We start from the raw sequence: 25,802 nt of genomic DNA on the forward strand, positions 1-25,802 counted from the left end.
ATATAAATTGTGAAAAGAAGTGGGCCCAATACGCTACCCTGGGGGACACCACAGTTAACATATTTCAAATTGGAGATGTGATCTTTAACAAACACGTATTGTTGTCTGTTGAATAAGTAGCTCCTGAACCACTCCACTTGTGCACATGTGACATCACACATCCTTGTCGCATTGCCAATGGGAGGATCTCCATAGCATTAGTGATTGCATTATGCAAATGCTCATAAGTTTTTCATTATTTGTCTGATTTTTTTCAAACTTTCTTTGTTCTTATTCCAAAGGTTTCATTCCCCTTTAAGTAAAATAGTCACCTTTTCTGAGTTGTTGCATTTTGGGGAAAGAACTACCTTACAATAATACTTTAAACATGTTAAAGGTCTTAAAGCAAATTTATTACGGGAACTTCTTATAAATGAAGCGTAAAAAATGTACAATAAAAACGTTATTATGTTTAGATTTAATTGATTTAGTTTAGACTTAATTCAAATATATTCTGCATATATCCATCAAGTCTTAGGATATTGCGTGGCAGTGTTTAATCGAAGTTTATATATTTCAAGCAATTGCTAACTGCCTGGTAGCATTCGCTTGACGATTAAGAAATTGCTAAAAAGCTTACGGAAAGAAATAACGTTTTGCTTGTGGGTTTAAAGTGATGATCCGGGCTGAAAATATTTATATCGTAATATAAAAAGTAGAATTCACTGAGAAAAATGCCGAAAATTTCATCAAATTTGGATAAAAAAATAAAGTTATTGAAGTTTAAAGTTTAGCAATATTTTGAGAAAACAGTCGTCATGAATATTCATTAGGTGGGTTGATGAGGTCACATCTCCACTTTGCGTTTTCTTATGTTATTACATAAAATCATATTTTTTTCATTATTTCAAACTTGTGAGAATAATATGTCTCGCTCATAATGAAATAAGTTGCAGTAATAAATATCTAATGAACTAAATCAGTTGTCAATCCAATTTTTCTAGTTCTTGGAGGAAAAAATTTAATAAACATAATAACATCTGATAAAATACAAGAGAACAAGGGGGATGTGACATCAGTTACGCCACTGTCAGTTGCTTTATATATTTTCAACATATAAATCAGAAATAGCAAATATATTTTCTCCCCCTTGTCATGTGAAATCGAGTTTTATTCATCCCTGAACATGTGGACTTAACATTGTTTAAGATTATGTGGCTTAGTCAAGTTCTACATTAATGTCAATTCTGTAAAATTCCAAATACTGTATAATTCAAACGATAAATAACAAAAGAAATAGTGAGTGATGGACATCATCGACTCTCTCATTTGCATATCAGTGAGTTGTGCGTTTAACTAAAAATATAAGCGAAACCTTAAAATGTCACAACTTTCTTATTTTACATCCGATTTTGATGAAATTTTCAACATTATGCTTGTAAGATTTTTCTCTATTGATTCAAACCAACATTCTTCTGGGGTGGACTTGACCTTTAACGGTTCTCTGATATCTGTTCTAGTGGACATTTAAGTCTATCTTTTTTTCTGCAGTTGTCCCTAGATCATTTTTGATGTCACGCTATCTATTTTCAACATACAAATCAGAAGAAATATATATTAACAAAAAACGAGACAAATTGTGTGGCTACAGATGCAATAGAGTACTGGTATCATAACTGCAAACGAAATACGATAAATTTCAATAATATTTTCAATAATATTTTCCTGCAATAATGAATGAATGAATGAAGCATGTTTAACAGTATGAATAAGTGAAAACATGCTTATAAAAGATGCAAGGGTGGGTGAATTTAAAGTGATCTGATCTGCATCAGCGCCGTAGGCGCCTTGGCAGTTGATACAAATTAATAGACCAGTTCGTGGTTACTTCAGGGACAATTTTGGTCAAATGACCTTTCATTTCTTTCATTATGATAGGCAGATTTCAAAGCAAGATATTTCGTAGACTTGCCTTACATAGCAGGATTAAGAAATTGAATAGACCAGGGGACTAGAATAGCACACCAATGAACACTTCATGAAGGCATTTGTTGCATTCCTACTTTGAATGCATATCTTAGCATGTTGCACAATGTACTTGGCAAACTGTGAAATACCAGTCGTTCGTGGACGCATTGTTGTTTTTTTGTGGATGTAAATGAAAACCACAATTCAAAAGAATATATGAATAATCAAGACATCAAAGTTGGTGCTTATCTCATTAGATTTTAAACCACCATGTCACTTTAGTACAAATGACCTTCCTCTGATCATGCGTAGAATCCTTTGATCATGCGCAGAGTGGAACTACGAACTGGCTAATTAGTTTTGTGCCGTCAATTTTAATTCCCTCGCAACTAAATCCCTAGGCATATCCATCACAACACTTCGCCGGGTCTCGCAAACGTCACAACAGTTTGATAACTTCTCTATTCGCAATCGACTTCGTGTAGTGAGGTTTAGGAGCTGCTCTCTAAAAAATATCGGGTAAAAATCCTCCATGACCGTAATCTATGTGTCTAACCAACATTGGGAATTTCTTTTGGACATTTTAATTAAACCAGTCTGATGAAAATGTTGCTCATTCTAAAGGACAATGTGTTTCCCGCATTGGGGTAAAATATTGCCCCAGATTGGTTGGGCAAATAATTGATTATAATTTTACCCAATATTTTTTACAGTGTGGTTTATCTACGTAGTCTTACAGGCCTCTGGGTTAGTGTTTGACTCTCGGAAATGGTAAGTATCTGTCAAACTGTTCTATAACCATCACTTAATGGTTAGAATCCAAACTTAAATACTTCTTATTCCTTTTGGTTATTGGTTCAAATGATTACCTTGCTCGAGGTATACTTTAGGTTCATTTCAAGCAACTTGATGAAGCTGACGAACCATCGGTAATAAGTTAATTGAATTCAAGTTCATTTTATTACATTTCGTTAAAATAAGAGACACATCCAAATCTATAGATTTGCAGTGGCGTAGCTAGGATTTTTTTCCGGGGGGGGGGGGATGGGCACCATTTTTCCGGTGCGTGTATATGTGTCACAAGGGAGGATCCGACTTTCGCCAGTAGGGGATGGCGCCCGAAATTATCTTCACCTAAATTTTCTCCGCTCAGTCACTTCTTATTGTATAAAACAACATAAACACAAAATAATCTCATAAGCCTTATAAAAAGTGCGAGCGCGAAGCGCGAGCGATTTTTATTATACTTTAATGTACTTTATCCTAAAACTTTAACATTCTGGGCAATGTTATGTGTGATCCTGAAGAAGATTCGTATGTTACTAGATGGTTACTGCGAACGCCAAGCGCGAGCAGAAATTTATATTAACTGTTCTAGAATTATCGAAAAGGGACCTGTTAAGGACTGCTTACAGTTACCCACGAAGACGGTATATATTTCAATAATGCCAGCGCGAAGCGCGAGCAATTTTATTTTGACATTCCGACTTAAAAATGTTAATTCCAAGCACTTTTTGTATTAATTAAATGGGATAGGTATGTAACTAAACAATTGATGCGAGCGCGAACCGCGAGAGGAATAAAATTGAGATTTTAGACTTAAAAGCGGACACTCTATTCATATTTTGTAAATCATGAATAGGATATAGTTTATTGAGAATCAATAACAATTCGATCGTGAAGCGTGAGCAGACAATTATTGATATTCTGATGTGAAACTGGATAATTAAAGTACATTTTAAATAAAGAACATGCAGGCTATCGAGCATGTTTTAGATTTAGACCTAGAATCTGGGCATTCTGAATACATTTGGTTTAATGGAACATTATTGAATACACGTAGACAATAGGATCTTGGCAAATCAAACAATGTGACCACGCAGCGTGAGCTTAATGCTGATTATGTAGAGCGTTAAACGGACATTTTACAGAGCACTAGATTTGTAAATGAAAAAAAAATAATGAAAGCTCGATGTCCGAGCTAAAATAGGTTTTGTATATTGACTTCAAAAGTTGCTCCATATCAGCCTATTGAGCAAACATATGAATCTCATTGAACAGGCAATTCTGGCGCGAAGCGCAAGCAAACATTTTATATAGTAACATGATAGATTTTGTTTTTTGTTGCAAGTCCCCCCTCACATTATTTCATTCACTCGTCTTCCTCTTATTTTCCTCTTCTTTTTTCCTTCTATCTTTCTTCTTCCTTTTTTTCTTGTCTGTTTTCTCCCTTTTTTGTTTTTTGCTCTGCCAATTTTTTTTCAGCGGGGGGGGGGGGGGGGGGGGGCACGTGCCCCCCCCGTAGCTACGCTACTGTAGATTTGGTAAGCAAGATAAAGTTACAGATAAAATGGTTGGTGTATGAAACCATAGAGGGTTTTAACCAGCAGCACACACAACGAAAATGCGAAATGTATATGATTGCGGGAGTGGTTTACTGTAAGGCATGTTGGGGGTCCTAGAAGGACTAAGAAAGTTGATAGAGGTAAGAGAGAAATGGAGAGGCCAGGGCCCTGTCTTAATCAATCGTAACTCTATGGAAATCCATCAGTGCCATATTTTTTTCTTCAGGAAATTTGCAAAATATTGATAAAGGAGAACACAACAAATTGTAAAAAAAACAATGAATTAATGGACATACATTCATATATATTTTTTCAAAAACAAACATGCATTATAGATGTTGACATTACTGGCTTTCCATAGTAGTGATTGATCCAATCAACCGTAACTCTATAAAAATCCATCAGTGTCATATTTTTTCTACAAGAAATTTGCAATTAAAAACAACAACAAAGGAGAACACACCAAATTGTCAAAGAAATCAATGAATTTATGGATATACATTCATATCTATTTTTTTTAAAAACAAACATGCATTTTAGATGTTGACCTTGCTGGCTTTCCATAGTTGCGATTGGTCGGATCAATCGCAACTCTTTGTAATACGGGGCCCAGAAGAGAAAGAATAGAAGGTAGAGTTTTATTTTCTGAAAGTGACTCTAGTTCTTAAAATAAGTGCATATCACAGGTTGACTGTCCATCTTCAGGAGTGAGTGTTCACTAGACGTGTGTGCGGAGTTCGGGGAACAAGCGAAGTAGTCTCGAAGAGATTTTTTTTATTGGTAGTGATTTTTTTGTTTACCTGGTTGCAAAGAGGGCATGAATGGTTGTAGGTAAACAACCAGACGACCGCCGGCTTAAGGTCCTCTCCGAGGGACCTTTCAAAGGGGCACTAGCGCGGGTATTAGCGCACCAATTGGGAATCGAACCCGGGTCAGCGGAATACGAAACCCCCGCTCCACCGACTGAGCTATCGCGCGCCTCCATCAAGAGATATGATTATTAAGTAGTATATGTGACCTCTGTCCATCTTTATCCAAACAGTTCACGGAGAGAGCCATCGTGATACTTATCCTACTCAACCACCAGTTCAAGGGTAAGTTTTATTTCAATCCGTCTTCGTTTAGTAATTTATCCCATTTGGGGGAGTGGGCACAAACACATGTGTTAACACTACCATTAAGGAATAATCGTAGAAATCCTCCAGGGTATACATGGTATAAACCATTCATTTATTGATGAAGCCCAGTTTAAAGCCGCAAAAAGTCACTACATAAGATACATATGCCATCCGATAATCGATTCACCAAAATATACATTAATGAATATCATTACGTCACATCTAAAGAAAAATTAAATTGTATTATTTTGCTCAACCATTTTGTCCATGTTGGTTGGTTTGGTCACTTGGTGATATCTCATGTTCACTTTTTGTAGTCAAAATGGAATTCCTGGAATGGCGTTTGAGAGAAATAAAAAAAAGAGAGAAAAAGTGGTGAACATTTAGAAAGAATTCAGGCAAGCAATAAAATCCCTGAGACGAATTGGCAACAGCTAGGTCGGTAATATTATGACAAGAATTACGGACAAATGTTCATCATGCTGAGGACTTTTAGGCTTAATCATCAGGGATATCATGGATATGAGTGAGTTTTTTTTAAAGGGGAATCCAACCCAAATAAAGACTTGTTTTATAAGAAAAAGAAAAATCAGACAAGTTAATAGGTGAAAGTTTGAACAATATTGGACAAACAACAGGAAAGATATGAATTTTTAAAAGTTGTAAATATTGGTAATCACTATACCCATGGAGACTTCAAATTGGCCGCATATGGGATGTCATAGTGATGTAAGGCAAGGACTACTCTTCCATATACTCCAATACATATTATGGCTAAAATGTCATTTTCCCCTAAAGTTTTATTTTAAATTATATTTTTCTTTCATGAGGACATAAAACAATATACTACCAGGATTATATAGGATTACTGCCCCTGGGGAATAGGTACTTAGGAGAAAACCACAAATCCCTGATAATAAAGTACATGGCCTATGGAAAAGTTGTCCTTGCCCCTTGTCATAATTTACTTATTCAGTTGCCAATTTGAAATCTACATACTATTAGTGATCTCAATTTTAAAGCAGCTATAACTTTCTTATCGCTTGTCCGATTTCTTTCAAACTTTCGCCATTCTGTTTAATTCATTTTTCTCTTCCCAACACAACATTTTATGGCCAAGGCTGGATTCCCCTTTAAATGTACATCGCTTAGTAAGTGATCAAAATATAGAGCAAATTGAATAGTTTGATGTTTTCATGAAAAAAAGTTAAGAAAATACATTTAGCACGTGTAGGCCATTTTGTGTATTGGATCAAATTAAAGTGTAAACATTGCTCTACCTCACTATGGACTCACAGATATGGCCATCTCGGAGTCTCCATAGATTTAGTGATTACAATAATTTCTACGATTATTTGTCTATCTGTTGCCCGAGTTTGTTCAAACTTAAACCCATCCGCATCTGTGATAACATTTTCATATTCAAATTCAAAATTAAATTTAAATCCTGTTTGATAGAGTACCGAAGCAATGACATCAGTTGCGATGGTGTCATGACAGCTTGGTTCTAAACAAATGAACCCGGGGCGCGAATGTCTCTCATCGAAGAAAATGGCTGCTAACGGAATTTCATCGCTTGCAACCTTAGAATGATGGTAATTTTGGCAAATGCAAATGTGTGTGTATAGACGATCGTCAGCTGCGACTCTGATCAGAACCATCCAGCTCGTTGTCATGACAGTGACGTCACACTTCGGTACTCAGTTAAAATAATATCAAAAAGTCCGAAAAATTAGTATACAATCGGCTTCATTAGACAATATCAGATGAAATGTATATAAAAAACGCACGGTCTACCACTTGGACAATCATAGAAAATGCACCAACATTATAATGTTTAATGCCCTGTTGACACTTGCACGCATTGTGGTTCCCGCATAGTTTGCGCATGGGCACGCACTCATGCGGGCCAATGCGCGAGCTATGCGTGCCAACTTGCGGATAGGTGCGTGGCAGTGCGTGAAAATGCGTGCCAAAATTTTCAACATGTTGAAAATTGTGGCACGCATTACAAATTCGCGAACTGTTCGTGAACTATGCGCAACCTATGCGCAACCTAGTCGTGCCACTGCCTACCACTTCGTGGCATCGAAATAGAAATTTCGTGGCGCAAAGAATAGTAGGCACACCCCCGGGGTAGTGGCACGCAGTTCACGACTCGTTCACGACAGGGTCGCGCATACTTTGCGCATAGGTCAAGCATACTTCACGCATAGTTCACGAATGATATGCGCAAAATTGTGAGTGCAGACCACGTGATCAGTATGAGTCGTCCTGATCAACGAACGTAGAGGGCGTTAACACAAGAACGTTGAATATTTAAATTTGCGCTAGATACGTCACAGAATAGGGTGTCGAGAATATTTGCTGAAAGCACGTCGGGACAGTGCGTGAACTATGCGCGAACACTGGGTGAACTATGCGCGAACTATGCGCAAACAATGTCCAAACATGTCGTGAACTTGTCGGGACATTGCATGAACTGATATAGCCAAGTCGTGCCATTTAGTGTCCCGCATGGGCACGCATCAATGCGGGCACCACAATGCGTGCAAGTGTCAACCGGGCATAACAATTACTCTGGCCCACCACGCATGCACACCTGAAGACCATACCCCCGCCACATCCCATGGTCCCGCAGAGTCAGCACCCCATCGAAATCCGCCATGCTGCAATCCCCCATCCCCAAAAGGCTCATCGGTTAGACCACAGGTCACAATTCTAATGAGCAATATAGGCCAGACTCATCAAAATCTCGTGGCTAAATTTTCCTCCCTAAAAAATTTCGTGAATTATGAGATTTTTTTTCTTTCTCTAAGATATTACCTACTTGTTATTTAATCCTCAAGTCAAATCAATTATGATTTAAGCAATTTGTTTAGCCGAGGAGAGAATGATTACCTTACAAAACAATAATTAACGCGAGCGCCCGACGCGAGTATTTTTTTTGTTGTAATATTCCAACCTGAAAACTGGACATTCTTAGTGTTTTAGTAACCATGAACAGGATGAGTACTTACTAAACAATAATTGATGCGAGCGCGAAGGTCAAGCCAATTTTTTTCTCCTAATCTGAACTGTATTATGTTTTATTTCAAAATGAATATTTCGTTTTGAAAAAGGGCACATTACATTTTGAAAAATAGGCATTTCCCATTTTGAAAAAGAGTATTTTTTTCCTACGGGGGATTTTTGGCGGTCTTTTTCTTTCGCGGGTACACTGTTAAAAAAACCCCAGATTTTACAGAAAAAGGAAGATTATGCAAAAAGTGATATAAGAATCATTGTGTAAAATCATAAAACATGAATTTTTCCGCAATTTAAAGAACGGGTTTGTTTAAAAAGGGGAAAGGGTGTTTTATTTAAGGAAATTTGTAAGGTTCCAAACACCTTACCCATTTCCAGTAATTTTACATGATATAATAAGTATAATAAGATATAGTAAGATTACAGGTGTTGTTTAACACTTCTCTGATTGGACATATATAGATTCCAGGCTGGTGTAAATCAACACACCAGAGTTTTTGCAGTGTACCATATACCTATTACATGCCACTTCCTTTTTTTTCTGATCTATTTGTACCAAGACGTTTATGGTGCCGGAACATGTGCCGATATTCCTCAGGATGTCTGTCCTTATGGAGTTTCTGAGTATACCGGTGAATGGGTGAAATATGTTCCCAAGTACCTAACACGTGATCACCCCGAGTACGACGTCAGAACACCACCGGAAGCACGTGACAAGGTTAACTTGTACTGCGCCCATCCAGGTATAAATCTATGAAATTTGTATCCGAACGTGGTAGATATAGAATAATACCTATTATGCTTGCAAGCTTTCAAAAATTTCTGGCTAGATTATGAGCCTTTTCTGAACGTTTTAGGGCAAATTAGCGAAGAGGAAAGGAAAAACATTCAACTGTTTCATTCCCATAGAATTATTGTGAAAAATACAGTCGTAGGTGTGCGTGTTATCTCGAAAAACCCTTTTGATAGCTGTGCACGAAAGTGGGGGAGCGATCGCTATGGACATGGGCATGATCTGCGTCGTAACACAAAATTGAAATTGTAACGATAAGTCGGTTTACAATGTACAGTATTTACGAAACGCAATTTGTTTTTACAGCTTGTTACTCCAATCCATGTCTTCATGGAGGAAGCTGCATGGAAGAACTTGACGGGTTCAGTTGCTCCTGTCCTGGGATCTATTCCGGAATTCAGTGTGAACAACATGGTACGTTTTTGATTGAAAATAGCTGATTTAAGAGTAGCCAGAATTAAAGGGGTATTCAGAAAAATAATGAAGGAAAATGGGGAATTCATTGTGAGCAACATGATAAGTTTATACAACACCAATTAGTATCAAAACAGCATCGGTTTGATTCCAAACTGGTGTTGTTTCGGGGGGGGGGGGGGGGCACTCAGTATATAATGCATAGTGGGTATGTGCCGCGGAGGGGATCCCATTTTTACACTCAAATTTCCGTTCCAATTCATAGCATTTTTGTCGTATTGAGAAAAGGAACAAAGAAATCCGCCCCAAAGCTTCGCATAGTTTTCGCTACGCCGTTCCGATCGCATTGATCTGTTACAATGAGCTGCAATTTTGGTGAAAAGCGGCCGCAGAGCGCTGTCCGACAATCGCCTCAGCTCTGCGCGAGTTTTTGCAGTGTATAAAGAATCATTTATAAGCAATATTTCACAATTTATTATTTATAATTATTTACAAGCAATTTTTATAACAAATTTGTTATCAACCAGTGAGAATGAAAAATTTCAATAACTTTGAACCTTTTTTTTCAAATTTATTATTATAAGTTATAAGAACACGCAAAGTAGATTTTTTAAATCAAGTCTAACCTACACCAATAACGGAATTGTTTAACGATAAGTTGCTTCCTCAGTATGGGCGGGGGATAAAGTAGTTTAGCGCCGCCTTGTTCACACTGCAAGTCATGGCAGGATTATTATTATATATGTTTTTTACAACTTTTTTGTGTGTGTGTTTACAGCATGTGACTCCAATCCTTGTCTTCATGGAGGGACATGTGTGGAGGAGCTTGGTGGCTATAATTGTTCCTGTCATGGAGGCTATGTGGGAATTCACTGTGAGAAGTCTGGTGAGTTTTTTGGGGGGTGTTTTTGTTTTATAAAAGATAATGTAATAACGGTAGAACAGTGGAGGATACGGGCAGTGTGCAAGATGCCCACGCTCCATCTACTGAATATTTCAAGAATCATTCATTCAAAATAATTGCTAACACTGCAAAAGCTCTGGTGTTGATTTAACACCAGCCCGGAATATTATGTCCACACCAAAGAAGTATTGAAACAACACCAGTTTGGAATCAAACCGATGTTGTTTTAATAATTATTGGTGTTGTATTAACACCTATCTGGTGTTAGACCAGAACGAAACTGGTGTAATTTTTGTTTTACACTTCTCTGGTGCGGACATGTATAGATTCCGGACTGGTGTTAAATCAACACCAGAGTTTTTGGAGTGTACGGGAAAATCTAGGAAAGACAAATCTGTGCACCCTGATTTTTTTCTTTTGATTTTCTAATTTTGCACCCTCTGTTTCAGAATTCGGGATCCTACCCTGCAGTATAATTATAGGGATATTCAGTGGTCGGTAGAAATAAATTGACCGATGGTTGCATCGAGAAAAGTACAGTGCAAAAAACTCTGGTGTTGATTAATTTTTAACACCAGTCCGCAATCTAGATATGTCCACACCAGAGAAGTGTACCAGTTTCGTTTTGGTCTGACACACCAGATTGGTGTTTATACAACACCAATTAGTATCAAAACAGCATCGGTTTGATTCCAAACTGGTGTTGTTTCCGGGGGGGGGGGGGCACTCAGTATATAATGCATAGTGGGTATGTGCCGCGGAGGGGATCCCATTTTTACACTCAAATTTCCGTTCCAATTCATAGCATTTTTGTCGTATTGAGAAAAGGAACAAAGAAATCCGCCCCAAAGCTTCGCATAGTTTTCGCTACGCCGTTCCGATCGCATTGATCTGTTACAATGAGCTGCAATTTTGGTGAAAAGCGGCCGCAGAGCGCTGTCCGACAATCGCCTCAGCTCTGCGCGAGTTTTTGCAGTGTATAAAGAATCATTTATAAGCAATATTTCACAATTTATTATTTATAATTATTTACAAGCAATTTTTATAACAAATTTGTTATCAACCAGTGAGAATGAAAAATTTCAATAACTTTGAACCTTTTTTTTTCAAATTTATTATTATAAGTTATAAGAACACGCAAAGTAGATTTTTTAAATCAAGTCTAACCTACACCAATAACGGAATTGTTTAACGATAAGTTGCTTCCTCAGTATGGGCGGGGGATAAAGTAGTTTAGCGCCGCCTTGTTCACACTGCAAGTCATGGCAGGATTATTATTATATATGTTTTTTACAACTTTTTTGTGTGTGTTTACAGCATGTGACTCCAATCCTTGTCTTCATGGAGGGACATGTGTGGAGGAGCTTGGTGGCTATAATTGTTCCTGTCATGGAGGCTATGTGGGAATTCACTGTGAGAAGCCTGGTGAGTTTTTTGGGGGGTGTTTTTGTTTTATAAAAGATAATGTAATAACGGTAGAACAGTGGAGGATACGGGCAGTGTGCAAGGGGCCCACGCTCTATCTACTGAATATTTCAAGAATCATTCATTCAAAATAATTGCTAACACTGCAAAAGCTCTGGTGTTGATTTAACACCAGCCCGGAATATTATGTCCACACCAATCTGGTGTTAGACCAGAACGAAACTGGTGTTGTTTTACACTTCTTTGGTGCGGACATGTAGATTCCGGACCGGTGTTAAATCAACAGCAGAGTTTTTGCAGTGTGCAGGAAAGTCTAGGAAAGACAAATCTGTGCACCCTGATTTTTTTTCTGAGTTTCTAATTTTGTACCCTCTGTTTCAGAATTCGGGATCCACCCCTGCAGTATAATTATAGGGATATTCAGTGGTCGGTAGAAATAAATTGACCGATGGTTGCATCGAGAAAAGTACAGTGCAAAAAACTCTGGTGTTGATTAATTTTTAACACCAGTCCGGAATCTAGATATGTCCACACCAGAGAAGTGTACTAGTTTCGTTTTGGTCTGACACACCAGATTGGTGTTTATACAACACCAATTAGTATCAAAACAGCATCGGTTTGATTCCAAACTGGTGTTGTTTCCGGGGGGGGGGGGGCACTCAGTATATAATGCATAGTGGGTATGTGCCGCGGAGGGGATCCCATTTTTACACTCAAATTTCCGTTCCAATTCATAGCATTTTTGTCGTATTGAGAAAAGGAACAAAGAAATCCGCCCCAAAGCTTCGCATAGTTTTCGCTACGCCGTTCCGATCGCATTGATCTGTTACAATGAGCTGCAATTTTGGTGAAAAGCGGCCGCAGAGCGCTGTCCGACAATCGCCTCAGCTCTGCGCGAGTTTTTGCAGTGTATAAAGAATCATTTATAAGCAATATTTCACAATTTATTATTTATAATTATTTACAAGCAATTTTTATAACAAATTTGTTATCAACCAGTGAGAATGAAAAATTTCAATAACTTTGAACCTTTTTTTTCAAATTTATTATTATAAGTTATAAGAACACGCAAAGTAGATTTTTTAAATCAAGTCTAACCTACACCAATAACGGAATTGTTTAACGATAAGTTGCTTCCTCAGTATGGGCGGGGGATAAAGTAGTTTAGCGCCGCCTTGTTCACACTGCAAGTCATGGCAGGATTATTATTATATATGTTTTTTACAACTTTTTGTGTGTGTGTTTGCAGCATGTGACTCCAATCCTTGTCTTCATGGAGGGACATGTGTGGAGGAGCTTGGTGGCTATAATTGTTCCTGTCATGGAGGCTATGTGGGAATTCACTGTGAGAAGTCTGGTGAGTTTTTTGGGGGGTGTTTTTGTTTTATAAAAGATAATGTAATAACGGTAGAACAGTGGAGGATACGGGCAGTGTGCAAGGGGCCCACGCTCCATCTACTGAATATTTCAAGAATCATTCATTCAAAATAATTGCTAACACTGCAAAAGCTCTGGTGTTGATTTAACACCAGCCCGGAATATTATGTCCACACCAAAGAAGTATTGAAACAACACCAGTTTGGAATCAAACCGATGTTGTTTTAATAATTATTGGTGTTGTATTAACACCTATCTGGTGTTAGACCAGAACGAAACTGGTGTAATTTTTGTTTTACACTTCTCTGGTGCGGACATGTATAGATTCCGGACTGGTGTTAAATCAACACCAGAGTTTTTGGAGTGTACGGGAAAATCTAGGAAAGACAAATCTGTGCACCCTGATTTTTTTCTTTTTATTTTCTAATTTTGCACCCTCTGTTTCAGAATTCGGGATCCTACCCTGCAGTATAATTATAGGGATATTCAGTGGTCGGTAGAAATAAATTGACCGATGGTTGCATCGAGAAAAGTACAGTGCAAAAAACTCTGGTGTTGATTAATTTTTAACACCAGTCCGGAATCTAGATATGTCCACACCAGAGATGTGTACCAGTTTCGTTTTGGTCTGACACACCAGATTGGTGTTTATACAACACCAATTAGTATCAAAACAGCATCGGTTTGATTCCAAACTGGTGTTGTTTCGGGGGGGGGGGGGGCACTCAGTATATAATGCATAGTGGGTATGTGCCGCGGAGGGGATCCCATTTTTACACTCAAATTTCCGTTCCAATTCATAGCATTTTTGTCGTATTGAGAAAAGGAACAAAGAAATCCGCCCCAAAGCTTCGCATAGTTTTCGCTACGCCGTTCCGATCGCATTGATCTGTTACAATGAGCTGCAATTTTGGTGAAAAGCGGCCGCAGAGCGCTGTCCGACAATCGCCTCAGCTCTGCGCTAGTTTTTGCAGTGTATAAAGAATCATTTATAAGCAATATTTCACAATTTATTATTTATAATTATTTACAAGCAATTTTTATAACAAATTTGTTATCAACCAGTGAGAATGAAAAATTTCAATAACTTTGAACCTTTTTTTTTCAAATTTATTATTATAAGTTATAAGAACACGCAAAGTAGATTTTTTAAATCAAGTCTAACCTACACCAATAACGGAATTGTTTAACGATAAGTTGTTTCCTCAGTATGGGCGGGGGATAAAGTAGTTTAGCGCCGCCTTGTTCACACTGCAAGTCATGGCAGGATTATTATTATATATGTTTTTTACAACTTTTTTTGTGTGTGTTTACAGCATGTGACTCCAATCCTTGTCTTCATGGAGGGACATGTGTGGAGGAGCTTGGTGGCTATAATTGTTCCTGTCATGGAGGCTATGTGGGAATTCACTGTGAGAAGTCTGGTGAGTTTTTTGGGGGGTGTTTTTGTTTTATAAAAGATAATGTAATAACGGTAGAACAGTGGAGGATACGGGCAGTGTGCAAGGGGCCCACGCTCCATCTACTGAATATTTCAAGAATCATTCATTCAAAATAATTGCTAACACTGCAAAAGCTCTGGTGTTGATTTAACACCAGCCCGGAATATTATGTCCACACCAAAGAAGTATTGAAACAACACCAGTTTGGAATCAAACCGATGTTGTTTTAATAATTATTGGTGTTGTATTAACACCTATCTGGTGTTAGACCAGAACGAAACTGGTGTAATTTTTGTTTTACACTTCTCTGGTGCGGACATGTATAGATTCCGGACTGGTGTTAAATCAACACCAGAGTTTTTGGAGTGTACGGGAAAATCTAGGAAAGACAAATCTGTGCACCCTGATTTTTTTCTTTTTATTTTCTAATTTTGCACCCTCTGTTTCAGAATTCGGGATCCTACCCTGCAGTATAATTATAGGGATATTCAGTGGTCGGTAGAAATAAATTGACCGATGGTTGCATCGAGAAAAGTACAGTGCAAAAAACTCTGGTGTTGATTAATTTTTAACACCAGTCCGGAATCTAGATATGTCCACACCAGAGAAGTGTACCAGTTTCGTTTTGGTCTGACACACCAGATTGGTATTTATACAACACCAATTAGTATCAAAACAGCATCGGTTTGATTCCAAACTGGTGTTGTTTCCGGGGGGTGGGGCACTCAGTATATAATGCATAGTGGGTATGTGCCGCGGAGGGGACCCCATTTTTACACTCAAATTTCCGTTCCAATTCATAACATTTTTGTCGTATTGAGAAAAGGAACAAAGAAATCCGCCCCAAAGCTTCGCATAGTTTTCGCTACGCCGTTCCGATCGCATTGATCTGTTACAATGAGCTGCAATTTTGGTGAAAAGCGGCCGCAGAGCGCTGTCCGACAATCGCCTCAGCTCTGCGCGAGTTTTTGCAGTGTATAAAGAATCATTTATAAGCAATATTTCACAATTTATTATTTATAATTATTTACAAGCAATTTTTATAACAAATTTGTTATCAACCAGTGAGAATGAAAAATTTCAATAACTTTGAACCTTTTTTTTCAAATTTATTATTATAAGTTATAAGAACACGCAAAGTAGATTTTTTAAATCAAGTCTAACCTACACCAATAACGGAATTGTTTAACGATAAGTTGTTTCCTCAGTATGGGCGGGGGATAAAGTAGTTTAGCGCCGCCTTGTTCACACTGCAAGTCATGGCAGGATTATTATTATATATGTTTTTTACAACTTTTTTTGTGTGTGTTTACAGCATGTGACTCCAATCCTTGTCTTCATGGAGGGACATGTGTGGAGGAGCTTGGTGGCTATAATTGTTCCTGTCATGGAGGCTATGTGGGAATTCACTGTGAGAAGTCTGGTGAGTTTTTTGGGGGGTGTTTTTGTTTTATAAAAGATAATGTAATAACGGTAGAACAGTGGAGGATACGGGCAGTGTGCAAGGGGCCCACGCTCCATCTACTGAATATTTCAAGAATCATTCATTCAAAATAATTGCTAACACTGCAAAAGCTCTGGTGTTGATTTAACACCAGCCCGGAATATTATGTCCACACCAAAGAAGTATTGAAACAACACCAGTTTGGAATCAAACCGATGTTGTTTTAATAATTATTGGTGTTGTATTAACACCTATCTGGTGTTAGACCAGAACGAAACTGGTGTAATTTTTGTTTTACACTTCTCTGGTGCGGACATGTATAGATTCCGGACTGGTGTTAAATCAACACCAGAGTTTTTGGAGTGTACGGGAAAATCTAGGAAAGACAAATCTGTGCACCCTGATTTTTTTCTTTTTATTTTCTAATTTTGCACCCTCTGTTTCAGAATTCGGGATCCTACCCTGCAGTATAATTATAGGGATATTCAGTGGTCGGTAGAAATAAATTGACCGATGGTTGCATCGAGAAAAGTACAGTGCAAAAAACTCTGGTGTTGATTAATTTTTAACACCAGTCCGGAATCTAGATATGTCCACACCAGAGATGTGTACCAGTTTCGTTTTGGTCTGACACACCAGATTGGTGTTTATACAACACCAATTAGTATCAAAACAGCATCGGTTTGATTCCAAACTGGTGTTGTTTCCGGGGGGGGGGGGGCACTCAGTATATAATGCATAGTGGGTATGTGCCGCGGAGGGGATCCCATTTTTACACTCAAATTTCCGTTCCAATTCATAGCATTTTTGTCGTATTGAGAAAAGGAACAAAGAAATCCGCCCCAAAGCTTCGCATAGTTTTCGCTACGCCGTTCCGATCGCATTGATCTGTTACAATGAGCTGCAATTTTGGTGAAAAGCGGCCGCAGAGCGCTGTCCGACAATCGCCTCAGCTCTGCGCTAGTTTTTGCAGTGTATAACGAATCATTTATAAGCAATATTTCACAATTTATTATTTATAATTATTTACAAGCAATTTTTATAACAAATTTGTTATCAACCAGTGAGAATGAAAAATTTCAATAACTTTGAACCTTTTTTTTTCAAATTTATTATTATAAGTTATAAGAACACGCAAAGTAGATTTTTTAAATCAAGTCTAACCTACACCAATAACGGAATTGTTTAACGATAAGTTGTTTCCTCAGTATGGGCGGGGGATAAAGTAGTTTAGCGCCGCCTTGTTCACACTGCAAGTCATGGCAGGATTATTATTATATATGTTTTTTACAACTTTTTTTGTGTGTGTTTACAGCATGTGACTCCAATCCTTGTCTTCATGGAGGGACATGTGTGGAGGAGCTTGGTGGCTATAATTGTTCCTGTCATGGAGGCTATGTGGGAATTCACTGTGAGAAGTCTGGTGAGTTTTTTGGGGGGTGTTTTTGTTTTATAAAAGATAATGTAATAACGGTAGAACAGTGGAGGATACGGGCAGTGTGCAAGGGGCCCACGCTCCATCTACTGAATATTTCAAGAATCATTCATTCAAAATAATTGCTAACACTGCAAAAGCTCTGGTGTTGATTTAACACCAGCCCGGAATATTATGTCCACACCAAAGAAGTATTGAAACAACACCAGTTTGGAATCAAACCGATGTTGTTTTAATAATTATTGGTGTTGTATTAACACCTATCTGGTGTTAGACCAGAACGAAACTGGTGTAATTTTTGTTTTACACTTCTCTGGTGCGGACATGTATAGATTCCGGACTGGTGTTAAATCAACACCAGAGTTTTTGGAGTGTACGGGAAAATCTAGGAAAGACAAATCTGTGCACCCTGATTTTTTTCTTTTTATTTTCTAATTTTGCACCCTCTGTTTCAGAATTCGGGATCCTACCCTGCAGTATAATTATAGGGATATTCAGTGGTCGGTAGAAATAAATTGACCGATGGTTGCATCGAGAAAAGTACAGTGCAAAAAACTCTGGTGTTGATTAATTTTTAACACCAGTCCGGAATCTAGATATGTCCACACCAGAGAAGTGTACCAGTTTCGTTTTGGTCTGACACACCAGATTGGTGTTTATACAACACCAATTAGTATCAAAACAGCATCGGTTTGATTCCAAACTGGTGTTGTTTCCGGGGGGGGGGGGGCACTCAGTATATAATGCATAGTGGGTATGTGCCGCGGAGGGGATCCCATTTTTACACTCAAATTTCCGTTCCAATTCATAGCATTTTTGTCGTATTGAGAAAAGGAACAAAGAAATCCGCCCCAAAGCTTCGCATAGTTTTCGCTACGCCGTTCCGATCGCATTGATCTTTTACAATGAGCTGCAATTTTGGTGAAAAGCGGCCGCAGAGCGCTGTCCGACAATCGCCTCAGCTCTGCGCGAGTTTTTGCAGTGTATAAAGAATCATTTATAAGCAATATTTCACAATTTATTATTTATAATTATTTACAAGCAATTTTTATAACAAATTTGTTATCAACCAGTGAGAATGAAAAATTTCAATAACTTTGAACCTTTTTTTTCAAATTTATTATTATAAGTTATAAGAACACGCAAAGTAGATTTTTTAAATCAAGTCTAACCTACACCAATAACGGAATTGTTTAACGATAAGTTGCTTCCTCAGTATGGGCGGGGGATAAAGTAGTTTAGCGCCGCCTTGTTCACACTGCAAGTCATGGCAGGATTATTATTATATATGTTTTTTACAACTTTTTTGTGTGTGTTTACAGCATGTGACTCCAATCCTTGTCTTCATGGAGGGACATGTGTGGAGGAGCTTGGTGGCTATAATTGTTCCTGTCATGGAGGCTATGTGGGAATTCACTGTGAGAAGCCTGGTGAGTTTTTTGGGGGGTGTTTTTGTTTTATAAAAGATAATGTAATAACGGTAGAACAGTGGAGGATACGGGCAGTGTGTGAGGGGCCCACGATCTATCTACTGAATATTTCAAGAATCATTCATTCAAAATAATTGCTAACACTGCAAAAGCTCTGGTGTTGATTTAACACCAGCCCGGAATATTATGTCCACACCAATCTGGTGTTAGACCAGAACGAAACTGGTGTTGTTTTACACTTCTTTGGTGCGGACATGTAGATTCCGGACCGGTGTTAAATCAACAGCAGAGTTTTTGCAGTGTGCGGGAAAGTCTAGGAAAGACAAATCTGTGCACCCTGATTTTTTTTCTGATATTCTAATTTTGTACCCTCTGTTTCAGAATTCGGGATCCACCCCTGCAGTATAATTATAGGGATATTCAGTGGTCGGTAGAAATAAATTGACCGATGGTTGCATCGAGAAAAGTACAGTGCAAAAAACTCTGGTGTTGATTAATTTTTAACACCAGTCCGGAATCTATATATGTCCACACCAGAGAAGTGTACCAGTTTCGTTTTGGTCTGACACACCAGATTGGTGTTTATACAACACCAATTAGTATCAAAACAGCATCGGTTTGATTCCAAACTGGTGTTGTTTCCGGGGGGTGGGGCACTCAATATATAATGCATAGTGGGTATGTGCCGCGGAGGGGATCCCATTTTTACACTCAAATTTCCGTTACAATTCATAGCATTTTTGTCGTATTGAGAAAAGGAACAAAGAAATCCGCCCCAAAGCTTCGCATAGTTTTCGCTACGCCGTTCCGATCGCATTGATCTGTTACAATGAGCTGCAATTTTGGTGAAAAGCGGCCGCAGAGCGCTGTCCGACAATCGCCTCAGCTCTGCGCTAGTTTTTGCAGTGTATAAAGAATCATTTATAAGCAATATTTCACAATTTATTATTTATAATTATTTACAAGCAATTTTTATAACAAATTTGTTATCAACCAGTGAGAATGAAAAATTTCAATAACTTTGAACCTTTTTTTTTCAAATTTATTATTATAAGTTATAAGAACACGCAAAGTAGATTTTTTAAATCAAGTCTAACCTACACCAATAACGGAATTGTTTAACGATAAGTTGTTTCCTCAGTATGGGCGGGGGATAAAGTAGTTTAGCGCCGCCTTGTTCACACTGCAAGTCATGGCAGGATTATTATTATATATGTTTTTTACAACTTTTTTTGTGTGTGTTTACAGCATGTGACTCCAATCCTTGTCTTCATGGAGGGACATGTGTGGAGGAGCTTGGTGGCTATAATTGTTCCTGTCATGGAGGCTATGTGGGAATTCACTGTGAGAAGTCTGGTGAGTTTTTTGGGGGGTGTTTTTGTTTTATAAAAGATAATGTAATAACGGTAGAACAGTGGAGGATACGGGCAGTGTGCAAGGGGCCCACGCTCCATCTACTGAATATTTCAAGAATCATTCATTCAAAATAATTGCTAACACTGCAAAAGCTCTGGTGTTGATTTAACACCAGCCCGGAATATTATGTCCACACCAAAGAAGTATTGAAACAACACCAGTTTGGAATCAAACCGATGTTGTTTTAATAATTATTGGTGTTGTATTAACACCTATCTGGTGTTAGACCAGAACGAAACTGGTGTAATTTTTGTTTTACACTTCTCTGGTGCGGACATGTATAGATTCCGGACTGGTGTTAAATCAACACCAGAGTTTTTGGAGTGTACGGGAAAATCTAGGAAAGACAAATCTGTGCACCCTGATTTTTTTCTTTTTATTTTCTAATTTTGCACCCTCTGTTTCAGAATTCGGGATCCTACCCTGCAGTATAATTATAGGGATATTCAGTGGTCGGTAGAAATAAATTGACCGATGGTTGCATCGAGAAAAGTACAGTGCAAAAAACTCTGGTGTTGATTAATTTTTAACACCAGTCCGGAATCTAGATATGTCCACACCAGAGAAGTGTACCAGTTTCGTTTTGGTCTGACACACCAGATTGGTGTTTATACAACACCAATTAGTATCAAAACAGCATCGGTTTGATTCCAAACTGGTGTTGTTTCCGGGGGTGGGGGGCACTCAGTATATAATGCATAGTGGGTATGTGCCGCGGAGGGGATCCCATTTTTACACTCAAATTTCCGTTCCAATTCATAGCATTTTTGTCGTATTGAGAAAAGGAACAAAGAAATCCGCCCCAAAGCTTCGCATAGTTTTCGCTACGCCGTTCCGATCGCATTGATCTTTTACAATGAGCTGCAATTTTGGTGAAAAGCGGCCGCAGAGCGCTGTCCGACAATCGCCTCAGCTCTGCGCGAGTTTTTGCAGTGTATAAAGAATCATTTATAAGCAATATTTCACAATTTATTATTTATAATTATTTACAAGCAATTTTTATAACAAATTTGTTATCAACCAGTGAGAATGAAAAATTTCAATAACTTTGAACCTTTTTTTTTCAAATTTATTATTATAAGTTATAAGAACACGCAAAGTAGATTTTTTAAATCAAGTCTAACCTACACCAATAACGGAATTGTTTAACGATAAGTTGTTTCCTCAGTATGGGCGGGGGATAAAGTAGTTTAGCGCCGCCTTGTTCACACTGCAAGTCATGGCAGGATTATTATTATATATGTTTTTTACAACTTTTTTTGTGTGTGTTTACAGCATGTGACTCCAATCCTTGTCTTCATGGAGGGACATGTGTGGAGGAGCTTGGTGGCTATAATTGTTCCTGTCATGGAGGCTATGTGGGAATTCACTGTGAGAAGCCTGGTGAGTTTTTTGGGGGGTGTTTTTGTTTTATAAAAGATAATGTAATAACGGTAGAACAGTGGAGGATACGGGCAGTGTGCAAGGGGCCCACGCTCTATCTACTGAATATTTCAAGAATCATTCATTCAAAATAATTGCTAACACTGCAAAAGCTCTGGTGTTGATTTAACACCAGCCCGGAATATTATGTCCACACCAATCTGGTGTTAGACCAGAACGAAACTGGTGTTGTTTTACACTTCTTTGGTGCGGACATGTAGATTCCGGACCGGTGTTAAATCAACAGCAGAGTTTTTGCAGTGTGCGGGAAAGTCTAGGAAAGACAAATCTGTGCACCCTGATTTTTTTTCTGAGTTTCTAATTTTGTACCCTCTGTTTCAGAATTCGGGATCCACCCCTGCAGTATAATTATAGGGATATTCAGTGGTCGGTAGAAATAAATTGACCGATGGTTGCATCGAGAAAAGTACAGTGCAAAAAACTCTGGTGTTGATTAATTTTTAACACCAGTCCGGAATCTATATATGTCCACACCAGAGAAGTGTACCAGTTTCGTTTTGGTCTGACACACCAGATTGGTGTTTATACAACACCAATTAGTATCAAAACAGCATCGGTTTGATTCCAAACTGGTGTTGTTTCCGGGGGGTGGGGCACTCAATATATAATGCATAGTGGGTATGTGCCGCGGAGGGGATCCCATTTTTACACTCAAATTTCCGTTACAATTCATAGCATTTTTGTCGTATTGAGAAAAGGAACAAAGAAATCCGCCCCAAAGCTTCGCATAGTTTTCGCTACGCCGTTCCGATCGCATTGATCTGTTACAATGAGCTGCAATTTTGGTGAAAAGCGGCCGCAGAGCGCTGTCCGACAATCGCCTCAGCTCTGCGCTAGTTTTTGCAGTGTATAAAGAATCATTTATAAGCAATATTTCACAATTTATTATTTATAATTATTTACAAGCAATTTTTATAACAAATTTGTTATCAACCAGTGAGAATGAAAAATTTCAATAACTTTGAACCTTTTTTTTCAAATTTATTATTATAAGTTATAAGAACACGCAAAGTAGATTTTTTAAATCAAGTCTAACCTACACCAATAACGGAATTGTTTAACGATAAGTTGCTTCCTCAGTATGGGCGGGGGATAAAGTAGTTTAGCGCCGCCTTGTTCACACTGCAAGTCATGGCAGGATTATTATTATATATGTTTTTTACAACTTTTTTGTGTGTGTTTACAGCATGTGACTCCAATCCTTGTCTTCATGGAGGGACATGTGTGGAGGAGCTTGGTGGCTATAATTGTTCCTGTCATGGAGGCTATGTGGGAATTCACTGTGAGAAGCCTGGTGAGTTTTTTGGGGGGTGTTTTTGTTTTATAAAAGATAATGTAATAACGGTAGAACAGTGGAGGATACGGGCAGTGTGCAAGGGGCCCACGCTCTATCTACTGAATATTTCAAGAATCATTCATTCAAAATAATTGCTAACACTGCAAAAGCTCTGGTGTTGATTTAACACCAGCCCGGAATATTATGTCCACACCAATCTGGTGTTAGACCAGAACGAAACTGGTGTTGTTTTACACTTCTTTGGTGCGGACATGTAGATTCCGGACCGGTGTTAAATCAACAGCAGAGTTTTTGCAGTGTGCGGGAAAGTCTAGGAAAGACAAATCTGTGCACCCTGATTTTTTTTCTGAGTTTCTAATTTTGTACCCTCTGTTTCAGAATTCGGGATCCACCCCTGCAGTATAATTATAGGGATATTCAGTGGTCGGTAGAAATAAATTGACCGATGGTTGCATCGAGAAAAGTACAGTGCAAAAAACTCTGGTGTTGATTAATTTTTAACACCAGTCCGGAATCTATATATGTCCACACCAGAGAAGTGTACCAGTTTCGTTTTGGTCTGACACACCAGATTGGTGTTTATACAACACCAATTAGTATCAAAACAGCATCGGTTTGATTCCAAACTGGTGTTGTTTCCGGGGGGTGGGGCACTCAATATATAATGCATAGTGGGTATGTGCCGCGGAGGGGATCCCATTTTTACACTCAAATTTCCGTTACAATTCATAGCATTTTTGTCGTATTGAGAAAAGGAACAAAGAAATCCGCCCCAAAGCTTCGCATAGTTTTCGCTACGCCGTTCCGATCGCATTGATCTGTTACAATGAGCTGCAATTTTGGTGAAAAGCGGCCGCAGAGCGCTGTCCGACAATCGCCTCAGCTCTGCGCTAGTTTTTGCAGTGTATAAAGAATCATTTATAAGCAATATTTCACAATTTATTATTTATAATTATTTACAAGCAATTTTTATAACAAATTTGTTATCAACCAGTGAGAATGAAAAATTTCAATAACTTTGAACCTTTTTTTTTCAAATTTATTATTATAAGTTATAAGAACACGCAAAGTAGATTTTTTAAATCAAGTCTAACCTACACCAATAACGGAATTGTTTAACGATAAGTTGTTTCCTCAGTATGGGCGGGGGATAAAGTAGTTTAGCGCCGCCTTGTTCACACTGCAAGTCATGGCAGGATTATTATTATATATGTTTTTTACAACTTTTTTTGTGTGTGTTTACAGCATGTGACTCCAATCCTTGTCTTCATGGAGGGACATGTGTGGAGGAGCTTGGTGGCTATAATTGTTCCTGTCATGGAGGCTATGTGGGAATTCACTGTGAGAAGTCTGGTGAGTTTTTTGGGGGGTGTTTTTGTTTTATAAAAGATAATGTAATAACGGTAGAACAGTGGAGGATACGGGCAGTGTGCAAGGGGCCCACGCTCCATCTACTGAATATTTCAAGAATCATTCATTCAAAATAATTGCTAACACTGCAAAAGCTCTGGTGTTGATTTAACACCAGCCCGGAATATTATGTCCACACCAAAGAAGTATTGAAACAACACCAGTTTGGAATCAAACCGATGTTGTTTTAATAATTATTGGTGTTGTATTAACACCTATCTGGTGTTAGACCAGAACGAAACTGGTGTAATTTTTGTTTTACACTTCTCTGGTGCGGACATGTATAGATTCCGGACTGGTGTTAAATCAACACCAGAGTTTTTGGAGTGTACGGGAAAATCTAGGAAAGACAAATCTGTGCACCCTGATTTTTTTATTTTTATTTTCTAATTTTGCACCCTCTGTTTCAGAATTCGGGATCCTACCCTGCAGTATAATTATAGGGATATTCAGTGGTCGGTAGAAATAAATTGACCGATGGTTGCATCGAGAAAAGTACAGTGCAAAAAACTCTGGTGTTGATTAATTTTTAACACCAGTCCGGAATCTAGATATGTCCACACCAGAGAAGTGTACCAGTTTCGTTTTGGTCTGACACACCAGATTGATGTTTATACAACACCAATTAGTATCAAAACAGCATCGGTTTGATTCCAAACTGGTGTTGTTTCCGGGGGTGGGGGGGCACTCAGTATATAATGCATAGTGGGTATGTGCCGCGGAGGGGATCCCATTTTTACACTCAAATTTCCGTTCCAATTCATAGCATTTTTGTCGTATTGAGAAAAGGAACAAAGAAATCCGCCCCAAAGCTTCGCATAGTTTTCGCTACGCCGTTCCGATCGCATTGATCTGTTACAATGAGCTGCAATTTTGGTGAAAAGCGGCCGCAGAGCGCTGTCCGACAATCGCCTCAGCTCTGCGCGAGTTTTTGCAGTGTATAAAGAATCATTTATAAGCAATATTTCACAATTTATTATTTATAATTATTTACAAGCAATTTTTATAACAAATTTGTTATCAACCAGTGAGAATGAAAAATTTCAATAACTTTGAACCTTTTTTTTCAAATTTATTATTATAAGTTATAAGAACACGCAAAGTAGATTTTTTAAATCAAGTCTAACCTACACCA

At 38.2% G+C, this 25,802-nt stretch overlaps 3 protein-coding genes across 3 annotated transcripts; all 3 read left to right on the forward strand.

Annotated features, from left to right (window-relative positions):
* The first annotated feature begins 2,328 nt into the window (after positions 1-2,328).
* LOC121417684 (fibropellin-1-like) lies at positions 2,329-11,050 on the forward strand. Its single transcript, XM_041611417.1, has 7 exons — positions 2,329-2,466; positions 2,661-2,718; positions 5,335-5,386; positions 8,998-9,180; positions 9,537-9,644; positions 10,423-10,530; positions 10,998-11,050. The coding sequence occupies exons 2-7, from the start codon at positions 2,716-2,718 to the stop codon at positions 11,048-11,050; spliced, it is 507 nt and encodes a 168-aa protein (XP_041467351.1). The 5' UTR covers positions 2,329-2,466; positions 2,661-2,715.
* Positions 11,051-13,955: 2,905 nt separating this feature from the next.
* Positions 13,956-18,179, forward strand: LOC121417685 (protein crumbs homolog 1-like). The gene is made up of 5 exons (XM_041611418.1): positions 13,956-13,959; positions 14,667-14,774; positions 16,108-16,215; positions 17,552-17,659; positions 18,127-18,179. Exons 1-5 carry the CDS (start codon positions 13,956-13,958, stop codon positions 18,177-18,179), a joined length of 381 nt encoding a protein of 126 aa, XP_041467352.1.
* A 3,615-nt stretch (positions 18,180-21,794) lies between these two features.
* Positions 21,795-25,104, forward strand: LOC121417686. The gene is made up of 4 exons (XM_041611419.1): positions 21,795-21,900; positions 23,147-23,254; positions 24,503-24,610; positions 25,078-25,104. Exons 1-4 carry the CDS (start codon positions 21,817-21,819, stop codon positions 25,102-25,104), a joined length of 327 nt encoding a protein of 108 aa, XP_041467353.1. The 5' UTR covers positions 21,795-21,816.
* Positions 25,105-25,802: the final 698 nt, after the last annotated feature.

The sequence above is a fragment of the Lytechinus variegatus genome, chromosome 6, assembly GCF_018143015.1.
Source record: "Lytechinus variegatus isolate NC3 chromosome 6, Lvar_3.0, whole genome shotgun sequence".
Lineage (NCBI taxonomy): Eukaryota > Metazoa > Echinodermata > Echinoidea > Temnopleuroida > Toxopneustidae > Lytechinus > Lytechinus variegatus.